Genomic DNA, 12,314 nt, shown 5'->3' with positions numbered 1-12,314 from the left:
ACTGTAGGGGCAGAGCAGGAGCAGGGACAGGCTGTGGTCCAGGGCTAATAACGGCTGCCAGGGGGTGTTAGGAGAAGAGGGCAGAGATAGATTGAAGTTGCAGTGGCTGATAGGCTGAGGGGCAGAATGAGACTGTAGGACATACTCCCCTCCAGGAATCTGGAGTACAGCCCAGAATTCACCACTGTTGTGCTGTCAACAAGAAGCTGTGAAACCCCCTGGTAAAATGTTTCAGCCCTAAGTGGCAGGTCCACATACAGAATAAGCAGGCTACTACTGCTGCCGGTTATCTCATTAGCTCATGTGGCAGGGCTCTCTGCTGTAGATCAGTCTAAACCCAGCCCTTCTAATGATCCATGTGGAGGATCAGTATGGTTCCACATGATAGAATGTTTTTTCAGTGTTCTAGGAAATTACATCAGAAATACTTAATTAAAAGAACAGTTTGGTTACAAAATCAAGCACTCAAAAGTTAGGAAATGCCAGACTTCAGGTTGCCCATGCAAGCTTAATTCAGCTCCCTTGTACATATGTGTTAGATACAGACTTTAATTACATGATAACATACTGTTTTTCCACAGGACACCTGCCTCATTCAGTGTACGGGATGGATCTGCGCAGGTCTGAACCAGTGTTCTGTAGTGAATGAGGCTGTCTGTAAAACTCCTGCCTCATTTGTTGCAGAAGTTGGAGGGTGTGTAGTGAAGGAGATTGCAGGAAGAAAAAGGATGGTTTCATGGTTTACGCAGTTGAATGATATCCTAAAGAATTGGATTCGGTTCTTGACTCTGCCACGAAGTTCTTATGTGGTGCTGGGCAAGTCACTTAAACAAAACTTTTCACAGTTGTTGTTTGCTCCTCATTTTATGGGTACCCAGCTTGAGATCCTGGGTTCTGCTTTGTGAATGTGCTGAGTACTAACAACTGCATCTAATGTCAATGAGAGGTGTGATTTGAACATATAAACTGCTATCCACATGCCAATGGATCTCAAGCTGAGCAAATTCAGTGGACACTTGATAGTTTTAGCCCTAATCTCTCGGTGCCTTAGTTCCCCAGCTATAAAACGTGGATGGTAATGCTTCCCTACCCACAGGGGTGTTATAAATATAATGCATTAGTGTTTGTGAAGTACTCCTATGCCACAGTGATGAGCAGCATGGAAAAGCTCATGAGGAAATTAATAATTCTGTATTCCATGAAGAAGTTGGATGGTGTGCAGTAAATAAGGTGAAAGGCCACCCACGTTATGAAGAGGATAAAAAGAAATATGGATATCTACCCATTTGAAGAGTCCGATCCATCCCATGTACTTAGTGAGGCAGGGGTGCTGTGGTAAAAATAGTATGTGATCAAGTAATGGCCACCTTTTATTCTTAAATTTCCTAACATTTGAGTGCTTGTCTTTGCAAACTGTCTATTCTTTTAACATAGTGTTTTTTTGTATACAATTATTTAATTTTGCCAACAGAGTGCTCGGAACTTTTCAGCCAGAAAGGCAATAAAAACCCAGTCCAGGAAACTTTATTATCTGAATAGAAAATACACAGATGCAGCATGGGATTATTTATTTATTTATTTAATTATTGTTGTTGTTATTATTTTATTTTATTTATTATTATGGTAGCACCTAGAAGCTCCAGTCATGGACTAGAACCCCATTGTGCCAGGCACTTTATAAATGTATAAAAAAGAGATCCCTGCCCCTGAAGAGCTTATAATGCAACAAAAGTCTGTGAGCGATCAAGCAATGACATTTATCATGAGTCTTGTTTGGATATGATATTTGTTTGGATTTCAAAAAATATTTACTGTTTTGTTAACAATTCTTTGAGGGGAGTTCTAGGGATTATAGGATTTTGTCATGGTTACAGAACAAGCTTCACATTTAGACTCCTTTCGGTCCTCCTCAAGTGAATGCCTCTCTGGGTGGAACCATGGGGTCCTACAACCCTTAGACAGGATCTCTGGACTGCAGGTTCCCTGTTTACCAACTGTAATAACACAACAGGCCTAACTGTATTTTGCATCTGTATGCCATTTTCCTCTGGGAGCCTGTTACCGGAACCCAATTAAAGTGACTCAAAAACACTTTCTTCAAAGCAAAGTCTTGTTAATTCACCCAAAGGTGCATAACAAGAAGAACAAAGGGTTAAAACAAAAAGAACAGGAGTACTTGTGGCAACTTAGAGACTAACAAATTTATTAGAGCATAAGCTTTCGTGGGCTACAGCCCACTTCATCGGATGCATAGAATGGAACATATAGTAGGATATATATATATATACACACACCTACAGAGAAGTTGGAAGTTACCATACAAACTGTGAGAGGCTAATTTTTTAAGATGAGCTATTATCAGCAGGAGAAAAAAACGTTTGTAGTGATAATCAAGATGGCCCATTTAGACAGTTGACAAGAAGGTGTGAGGGTACTTAACTTAAGGAAATAGATTCAATATGTGTAATGACCTAGCCACTCCCAGTCTCTACTCAAACCCAAGTTAATGGTATCTAGTTTGCATATTAATTCAAGCTCAGCAGTTTCTCGTTGGAGTCTGTTTTTGAAGCTTTTCTGTTGCAAAATTGCCACCCTTAAGTCTTTTATTGAGTGGCCAGAGAGGTTGAAGTGTTCTCCTACCGGTTTTTGAATGTTATGATTCCTGATGTCAGATTTGTGTTCATTTATTCTTTTACGTGGAGACTGTCCAGTTTGACCAATGTACATGGCAGAGGGGCATTGCTGGCACATGATGGCATATATCACATTGGTAGATGTGCAGGTGAACGAGCCCCATCATCTCAGACATTGGCAGCCTGACAGCAGGATTGTCTGGCTATGTAGACTCCCTTCTCAGGCCCTACGCTACCAGCACTCCCAGCTATCTTCGAGACACCACTGGCTTCTGAGGAAACTACAATCCATCAGTGATCTTCCAGAAAACACTCTCCTGGCCACTATGGATGTAGAAGCCCTCTACACCAACATTCCACACAAAGACTACAAGCTGTCAGGAACAGTATTCCCGATAATGTCACGGCAAACCCGATGGCTGACCTTTGTGACTTTGTCCTCACCCATAACTATTTCACATTTGGGGACAATGTATACCTTCAACTCAGCAGCACTGCTATGGGTACCCGCATGGCCCCACAGTATGCTAACATTTTTATGGCTGACTTAGAACAACGCTTCCTTAGCTCTCGTCCCCTAACACCTCTACTCTACTTGCGCTACCTTGAAGACATCTTCATCATCTGGACCCATGGAAAAGAAGCCCTTGAGGAATTCCACCAGGATTTCAACAATTTCCATCCCACCATCAACCTCAGCCTAGACCAGTCCACACAAGAGATCCCTTTTCTGGATACTACTGTGCTAATAAGCAATGGTCACATAAACACCACCCTATACCGGAAACCTACTGACCGCTATACTTACCTACATGCCTCCAGCTTCCATCCAGGACGCACCACACGATCCATTGTCTACAGCCAAGCTCTAAGATACAACTGCATTTACTCCAATCCCTTAGACAGAGACAAACACCTACAAGATCTCTATCTAGCATTCTTAAAACTACAATACCCACCTGCTGAAGTGAAAAAACAGCTTGACAGAGCCAGAAGAGAACCCAGAAGTCATCTACTACAGGACAGGCCCAACAAAGAAAATAACAGAATGCCACTACCTGTCATCTTCAGCCCCCAACTAAAACCTCTCCAGCGCATCATCAAAGATTTACAACCTATCCTGAAAAATGATCCCTCACTCTCACAGATCTTGGGAGACAGACCAGTCCTTGCTTACAGACAACTCCCCAACCTGAAGCAAATAGTCACCCAGCAACCACACACCACACAACAAAAACACTAACCTAGGAACCTATCCTTGCAACAAAGCCCGATGCCAACTCTGTCCACATATCTATTCAGGGGACACCATCATAGGGCCTAATCACATCAGCCACACCATCAGAGGCTTGTTCACCTGCACATCTACCAATGTGATATATGCCATCATGTGCCAGCAATGCCCCTCTGCCATGTACATTGGTCAAACTGGACAGTCTCTAAGTAAAAGAATAAATGGACACAAATCTGACATCAGGAATCATAACATTCAAAAACCGGTAGGAGAACACTTCAACCTCTCTGGCCACTCAGTAAAAGACTTAAGGGTGGCAATTTTGCAACAGAAATGCTTCAAAAACAGACTCCAACGAGAAACTGCTGAGCTTGAATTAATATGCAAACTAGATACCATTAACTTGTGTTTGAGTAGAGACTGGGAGTGGCTGGGTCATTACACATATTGAATCTATTTTCCTTAAGTTAAGTATCCTCACACCTTCTTGTCAACTGTCTAAATGGGCCATCTTGATTATCACTACAAACGTTTTATTCTCCTGCTGATGATAGCTCATCTTAACTAATTAGCTTCTCACAGTTTGTATGGTAATTTCCAACTTATCTGTATGTGTGTGTATATATATATATATATATTACTATATGTTCCATTCTGTGCATCCGATGAAGTGGGCTGTAGCCTACGAAAGCTTATGGTCTAATAAATTTGTTATTCTCTAAGGTACCACAAGTACTCCTGTTCTTTTTGCGGATACAGACTAACATGGCTTCTACTCTGAAACCGGTTAAAACAAAGGGGCCTGTTGCCTGGGCCTTACATTTTATTCTTTCCTTTCAAGGTTTAGGTAAATTCCATTTACCCCAAGTACCCCTTCCCCTGGCTTGGTTAAAAAAGAGAGTCCCTGCTCCATTCTCTTTGTCAATTAGAGACCCACCTGCCGCAGCTGCTGCCCTCTCAACCCCCATCTTCCCTAGGCTGGGGTCTTTATTGGGCTAGTGTCCCTACTGATCCTAGGCTCAGGCTTGGACCTTGCTAGCCTGGTTGGAGCCAGGTAGGTGAGCATTTCGAAGTAATACCTTCTTTATTGTTCCCTTAACAACCCTGGGTATTCTCTCTGAAGGTACCTTTTCTGTGGTGTTGTTTGTTTTTTGTGTATTTCCCCCCAACAGCTCTTTTTGATTTCACTCCATGCAGCCAGACAAGCTAATATCAAGCAGGTACACTGAGGAATATGTGACATTCATAAAATGTAATACTGGTATCCCCCACTCTCCACAGCCTCCTAGAAGAACAGAATGCTTGAAAAGGAACTTATGGAGGAGGCATGTTAGACAGGGAATGGATTCCAGATGTAGGAGCCCCCTCATGGAAGAAAGCACAGGTCTAGTCTAGACTAGGAAAAAAAAAGGATTTGTAAAAAAAATCAAGTTAGCCATTATGATTTGAAATGCCACTTAGCAATTAGCATAGACCCGGGTTAGCACTTTCAAAATCATGTTAAGCTGATTGTATTGCAACACAGTTTACCCCCTGAAGGTTCAACAGCAAGAATTGCTGAAATTAAAATTGGTACCAAATATTATCTACTAGTAGGTCTTTGCTGTATGGTCTACCTCTGCCTAGGTCACAACACCTGGCAACATGATTTTAAAGGTATTAAACTGTGTGTACTCTAGATACTAAATAATATTTCAAATCATGTTAGCTTACTCAATCTAAAAACTACTTTTTTATTTCCTTCTAAACAAGGCACCTGAGATTAATTGATTCCAGTTCTCTAGAGATGAACAGGCAGTACGTTTAGGGCATTCAAAAGCTGTTGAAGTCAATGGAAAGACTCCCATGACATTAACGGGCATTGGATCAGGCCCTCAATCCACTGTGCCATCCATACTCCCAATTGAGTTCTGTAGAGTTTCTGGTGGATTCACATAGCAAAGTGAACAAATGCAGTGTCAGGACAGCAAATAATTGTGCTGTCATTTGTGCTCACTCAGTTCTGCTATAATTCTAGAGGAAGGCAGCTTGCCAAAAGCAAATATAGCAAAAGTTAAAATCAGTGTATGTCTACCAGTAGTTATATATCTGTTGGGTGTTTATAGGGTCACTTAGTAATTTGGAGTCAAAGCATAACAAACATTAAAAGAAAAAGCCCTGAAATATATATGATATTAAATAAATGAATTTCAGAAGCATGTATGTTTAGTATGTTTCTGATTTGCTGTTTGATATATTTCAGTGTATTTGCTGGCTGCCAGATTCCTTATCCAAAACGAGAATTCCTCAATGAGGATGAACCTGAAGAGAAAGGAGAAAAGGTATAATAAAGGGCACTTTTTTTCAAAATATAACAAAAATGTTGTGATGCCACAAAGGGAAACTAACAGAACATGGGCTCTTACCCAGAAATGTGTTTTGAAGGCAAGACTGTTCTAAAATTTATCACGGTACATTAGAAAGTTTCACATTAATGCATAGTAAATTATAGTGAATAAGATTGTTTGTTTGTATTTTTCCTAAACTTAAAATTTTGCAGCTAGTCAGACACTATTAGTAATACATGGCTAACAGAAGAAAGAGAAAGGGGCCTCATGCTGTAATCAACTTGTGTCCTGGCGTCTGCATGGGACAGGGCCTGTTATTGATCCAAGAGGAAACCTCTGGTTGAGCACGTCCTCTGGTTCAGATAGTCTGCACAACATGGGAGCCCAGTTTGATTTAAAGCTGTGCCTATCGATACATTTGAAAGAGTAAATTCTACTTTCTGAGCTGATATTGTAGATTAGTATTTCTTTTACATGTGATGGTGTCAGAGCAGGGGGAAATGTTAATCTACTAAATCCTCATGATTTTGTTCCCCAGGTCATTTTCTGAGACTAGGAAATTACAAAACCTAAATTAAAATAACAGTGGAGTCATGATACTGATGTAATTGAAATTCCGAGACTTAGCAATGCTTTTTAAACTTTCAGTTACCGAACAATAAGAAACAACATAAGTTCAAATGAGTTAGGCTTTTGTTATGTTGATTTTACTCATTTGTGAGTGTTAAAGTATATATTTGCATTTCATTTTCTTGGGAAATTTTATTTAGTTAAACAAAAATGACACACACAGTATAAATATTCAAAGCAGCTATTATGATCTGTTGTGTAAATAGCCTTTGTGTCTCGTGGGGACTGTCGCATATTTATGCGTGCCATAAATAAAGATTTTGCAGCATATCTAGTTAATTTTGAAAAAAATGACATTTTAAACTCTGTATTACTCATTGACTCTGTTTTCACAACAAGAAAAGTTTGTTAAAGGTAACCAGTGAAGGGTGTTTTTAAAAAATGGATTTGTACCATGTTTTGCTGCTTTATGATGTATAAAAAAGGCCTAGAAGATTTAAAAAACAAACAAATATATAAACATCAGGAATGTCAAGTTTGGTCTTATCCTGGTTTTGCTGGAAGGCTTACAGGGGGTCTCTGAGATGGTGTATCTGGAGCTCTTACACCTTAACAGAAGGGTAAATCTTTAATGAAAACATCCTTTCTCCAAAATTTTCATTGGTCAGCAAAGTTGAATAAGTATTCACAAAAACAAAACCCCATGATTTTTTCCTAAGTAAAACCCCTGTGTTTCAGACACATGGCTAGATTTTTTTCCAACTAAAACAGTAGAATCAATGAGGGCAGTGCAGGGGAACATGCTGCTGTCCTTACACCTTTACTATATAACAAGTTTCAGCCCGTTGAGTTATGCAGTTCCTGAATGTCAGATTTACTTTTCTAATAGAGTGCAGGGACAACGTAATTGTGTTGTCACAAATGCTGCAATAATCAGAGTAGTGATAAGAGTCCCTTCAATGGGAAGATACCCGGCTTAATGGGTGAAAACAGCAAAACCCTTTATTTCAGTGATGGACATGAAGGAACAATGATTCTAGCAATAGCTGTCACATAAAATAGTCTGGAAATAGTTTACTAAATGTCTTGAAAAAGTAATATATGCTTACTAAAGCTTGTTGTTTGCCACAGTAATTTATATTAACAGTAACAATACTTTGCACTTCAATGGCACCTTCCACCCAAGAATCAAAATAACTTTCCAAACAGTAATAAAGCTTCACAGCAACCCTGTAAGGCAGGTCTGGTCCTGGAAAAACAATAAAAGACAAATTCCCAGTCGCAGGTTGCCAATATTCATCATTTTAAAAAAAGGTTAAACCACTTAACAACCTCTAACAGTTCACAACCATTTCAAAACCCCGGAAACCACTGCACCAGTACCTGCCAGCTCAGACCTACAGTAGCAGCAGTACATGGAGGGCTTATGTCTCCCTTTCCTATCTGCTAAAGTCAAAAATATATCCTACTGCCTGTATGCGTCATACACAGTCACACCCAGTTTCTATGTCAGGGGAGATCAACAAGTTAACTTGTTAAGTTTTTTGTTTTTTTAAATTAATGAAGTTTAACTTTAAAAAAAAGAAAGAAGTTATTTATCTCACAGAGGTAGATCAAACCATTATTAAAGATCCAAATGAACCTGAAAGCCTGTGGGGGCGAGTTGCATCTGCCTTGTCTCCAGCACTGCTTCCCAGACTCAGGCAAATCTATGCTAGAAACTTGCTGGTATAGTAATGTCAGTTACAGGTGTGATTTCTTTATTTTGATGGCATTTCTATATAGCCAAAACCTTAGTGTGGACATCTGATGAAGTGAGCTGTAGCTCACGAAAGCTTATGCTCAAATAAATTTGTTAGTCTCTAAGGTGCCACAAGTACTCCTTTTCTTTTAGTGTGGACATAGTTATACTAGCAAGTAAGTGCTTTTGCCTGTTGTCGTGGGGTGAACTGCATCAGTGCTTTCTCCCTGTCTCTCTATGGGCATTCATGCCACCTTAGAGTGGACCTCAAAGCTACAACATGTTTCGTCAACCATGCGGTCATTGATACAGAGTGAGCTGTGCCTTAGATCCCTTTACAGTCCCTCTTGAGTGCACCCCTCAACTGACAGGTTTCACTACCTTACCCCTCTTTGGGTGTAACCACACAGGTCTACCATTCTTAGACTGGATTCTGTGGTGGCAGGATCCTCCTATTTCCATGTTAACACAGTAGACTGTATGTATTTGGCACCTGCAAGAAACTTTTCTCCAGGAGCCTGTGACCAGCAACTTATTAAAGTGACTCAAAACAGCTCCTTCCAAACAAAAGTATTGTTGATTCACCCAAAGATACACTGTGATCAGAGAAATGGGTGAAAACAACAAAAACGTACATGTGGCTGGCCTTACCTAGACTTATTCCTTTCCATGCAAGTTTAGGAGGGTTCCACTCAATCTAGGTAACCTTACCTCTGCACTGGGGCAGACTGTGCTGCTGAATTCTCTGCTGAATTCAAAATATCTCCCCTCAAGTAGCAGTTCCTCCAACCCCTTCCTTTCTCCATGGGTTGCTTTGAACTCTTTATGGTCCTTTTGATATCTAGGCTCTGGCTTTCGCAAAACAGCGTGTCACTTTTAGGAAAAGCATCTTACCAATTGAATCGCCCAGCTATTGTCCCTCTGAACTTGTTTACCCAGAGCTTATTTTGTTTGATCCCTGCTTGCTCTTCCTTACAACCCCTTCTAAGTTCAACTCCATGTAGTCAGACAGAATAATATCAGGCAGGCAAACTGACGTACATATAATATTCATAGCAAAATTACAGTTATATCCCTCATTCTCCACACTGATATAACTTACTTCATTCAGATAACTGTTAAAAATGGTAATGGCAGAAACACTCTTGTGCTGGTATAAGCTGCCGGCTACAGCAGGAGGGTTGCCACTATAGCTATACTGGCAAACTTTTCTAGCGTAGACTAGGCCTCATCCTCTTTCAAAAGCAAAAGGAACAGTAGCTGCACTACACAGCTAGGTAATCTCCATCCCTCGTCTGTCCAAAGCCAGAAAAAACATGGAATCCATTAGCCCCAGTTTTTCATGCAGCCCAGGTTTCAACGTGGCCGCTGTGGGGATTCATAGTGAAAATGGTTCAGCTCAGACCCAAGCACCCATATGCAAAAATCACAAAATGTCAAATAATTAATTGAAAAAAATGACAATCTCAGCACTGTGATACAAATGGGGTCTTAAATATGACAGTTCATTTGGATCTTTAATAATGGTTTGATCTACCTCTGTGAGATAAATAACTTCTTTCTTTTTTTTTAAAGTTAAAGTTCATTAATTTAAAAAAAAAAACTTAACAAGTTAACTTGTTGCTCTCCCCTGAAATAGAACCTGGGTGTGATTGTGTATGACACATACAGGCAGTAGGATATATTTTTGACTTTAGCAGATAGGAAAGGGAGACATAAGCCCTCCATGTACTGCTGCTACTGTAGGTCTGAGCTGGCAGGTACTGGTGCAGTGGTTTTTATTTATTGGCTGGTGAAACTCAGTCTGCAATAAAGATGTGTTTTTGTTTCTCTAAAGAGACTTTTATATCTTATATGAACAACAAATAAAAATGGTCACTGCTGTAGTCCCCTTGGCTGCATAGATGCCTGGTAATAAGAACCTTTTGCAGTGCTGGATGGTTCTGTTTCTTTACAGCTGGATATCTGTGGAACTCTTGCTTATCATGCTCCACCCTCCATTCTTTCAAGTCCTTAGGTCTCTGCTGCCAGACCACCAGAGTCTCCTTTGCTCTCCAGCTCCCACACTCTGCATCCATATGTTCTGGCCTTTTTCTCTCTGCTTTCTGGCTCCCTCCCCTTCCTTTTATTTGCTACCAGGCCCTGGTGTCTCTTTCAATTATCTCACGTCTCTCTCTCTCCCTCCCTCCCTTCAGCTACCTTTTCCCCTCATTCTCTGCCACCAGATCCTTCCTTCAGCCCTTTCACTGCCAGAAGACGCTGTCCTTCAACCCTGTCTCCAGGCAGTCTGCTCTAACAAACTCTCTTCCTCTTTCCACCAGCAAGACTCTCTGACCCTGTGTCTACGGCACCATGTTTGGCCCTGTTCCCAGCATATCTCTCATTGCAAGGTGGTTAAAGCATAACACTGCAACTCAGGAGCTGAGATTTCTATTCCCAGCTCTGCCACAGATTTATTATGTAACCTTGGACAACTCATTTCAATTCTCTGTGCTTCAATTGACTCATCTGTAAAATGGAGATAATGCCACCTGCCTCACAGGCACCTGCCTCACAGGATTGCTGTGAAGCTTCATTAATGTTTGGAAAGTTGTTTTGATTGTTGGGTGGAAGGTGCCATTAAAGTGCAAAGTATTATTACTTTATTTGCTGTTGCTCACCACTGCTGCCCTGCTGCAGCTTATTTGCACCCATTCGTGATGTGACCACCACCATTTTCTTGATGGTTCCTTCCAGCCTTCTCATTATTAAGCTGATCTGGATTGGCTGGCTAGGGATAGGAATTACTAGATGGTCATTCAAGTTGCTTTTTTCCCCTAGTGCACCTTATTTTTAAAAATGAACCACAAACAATTTTATTCTATTCTGAAATTTCAAACCCACAATGGTTAAATCATTTTGAAATTCATCCCTCCCTCCTCAGTTCCCAAATATCTACCTGGAGCAAATAGCAGCCTATGGAGGACAGAATGTTTCACTTACTTTGGGCTCTTCGCTACAGTCCAGCTGTGCTTTGTCCTGTGGCTAGTTCTCACCCACGTTGTGGTTTAGGGGTCCTGGAGAGTTTGTGATACCAAATGGAGATAAATAATTCAGGGAAACAGTGACCCATCCCCAGCCGTACTTTCTCTTAGAATCAACAGCAACAGAATCAACATCAGCAACAACCAGCACCTCAGCAGCAACCGCAAGCAGCACCTCAGCAGCAGCAGCAGCAGCCGCAGCAAAGCAGTACCCAGACGAACGGGACTGCAGGGGGAGGTGGCGCAGGAGGAGGCGGCGGCGGCGGCGGCACTGGGGCAGGACTCCAGCACAGCCAGGACTCCAGCCTCAGTCAGGTGCCTCCAAATAAGAAACCACGCATAGGGCCTTCAGGCACTAACTCAGGCGGGCCTGTCATGCCTTCAGATTATCAGGTACAGACTCTGATTGTTCCTACTTTAGTTAATTTTCGGGGCAAGGTGTATTCTACTGTAGAATTTTCTTTTTTTATAGTGAAATATTTCCACAGAATAAATTTACTGAAAGTGAAGTTCATTATAATGGAATTGTGCTTGCTCTGATTTAATTCTGCTTCAGTTTAAAAACCATTTCACTGTATCAAAGTTCATTCTAGATGGATTTCCCTCTTTGGTATTTATAGATTTCAGTAGCGTTTCCTTTGTTCTCAGAATTTCAATATCATTCTAAAACATGTGCATAACTTTAGGAAAGTGAGTAACCCCACTGAAGTCAGTTTGGTTGGATTGGGTCCAGAGTACTCAGCACTTCAGAGGATTGATCCCGTCTGAGAAGCAGGCCCTAGAAAA

General features: G+C 41.0%; 1 protein-coding gene across 1 annotated transcript in view; it reads left to right on the top strand.

Moving 5' to 3' along the window:
- The window catches only part of CDK19 (cyclin dependent kinase 19), a 234,114-nt gene that overhangs the window by 214,116 nt on the left and 7,684 nt on the right, over positions 1–12,314 (top strand). The window contains 2 exon segments of the mRNA XM_077812943.1: positions 6,110–6,188; positions 11,640–11,921. Of these exon segments, the coding sequence (XP_077669069.1) occupies positions 6,110–6,188; positions 11,640–11,921 (361 nt within the window).

The sequence above is a fragment of the Eretmochelys imbricata genome, chromosome 3, assembly GCF_965152235.1.
Source record: "Eretmochelys imbricata isolate rEreImb1 chromosome 3, rEreImb1.hap1, whole genome shotgun sequence".
Taxonomy (NCBI): Eukaryota; Metazoa; Chordata; order Testudines; family Cheloniidae; genus Eretmochelys; species Eretmochelys imbricata.
Note: the sequence above shows the minus strand (reverse complement) of the source record. Positions and strands in the feature narration are given on the sequence as shown.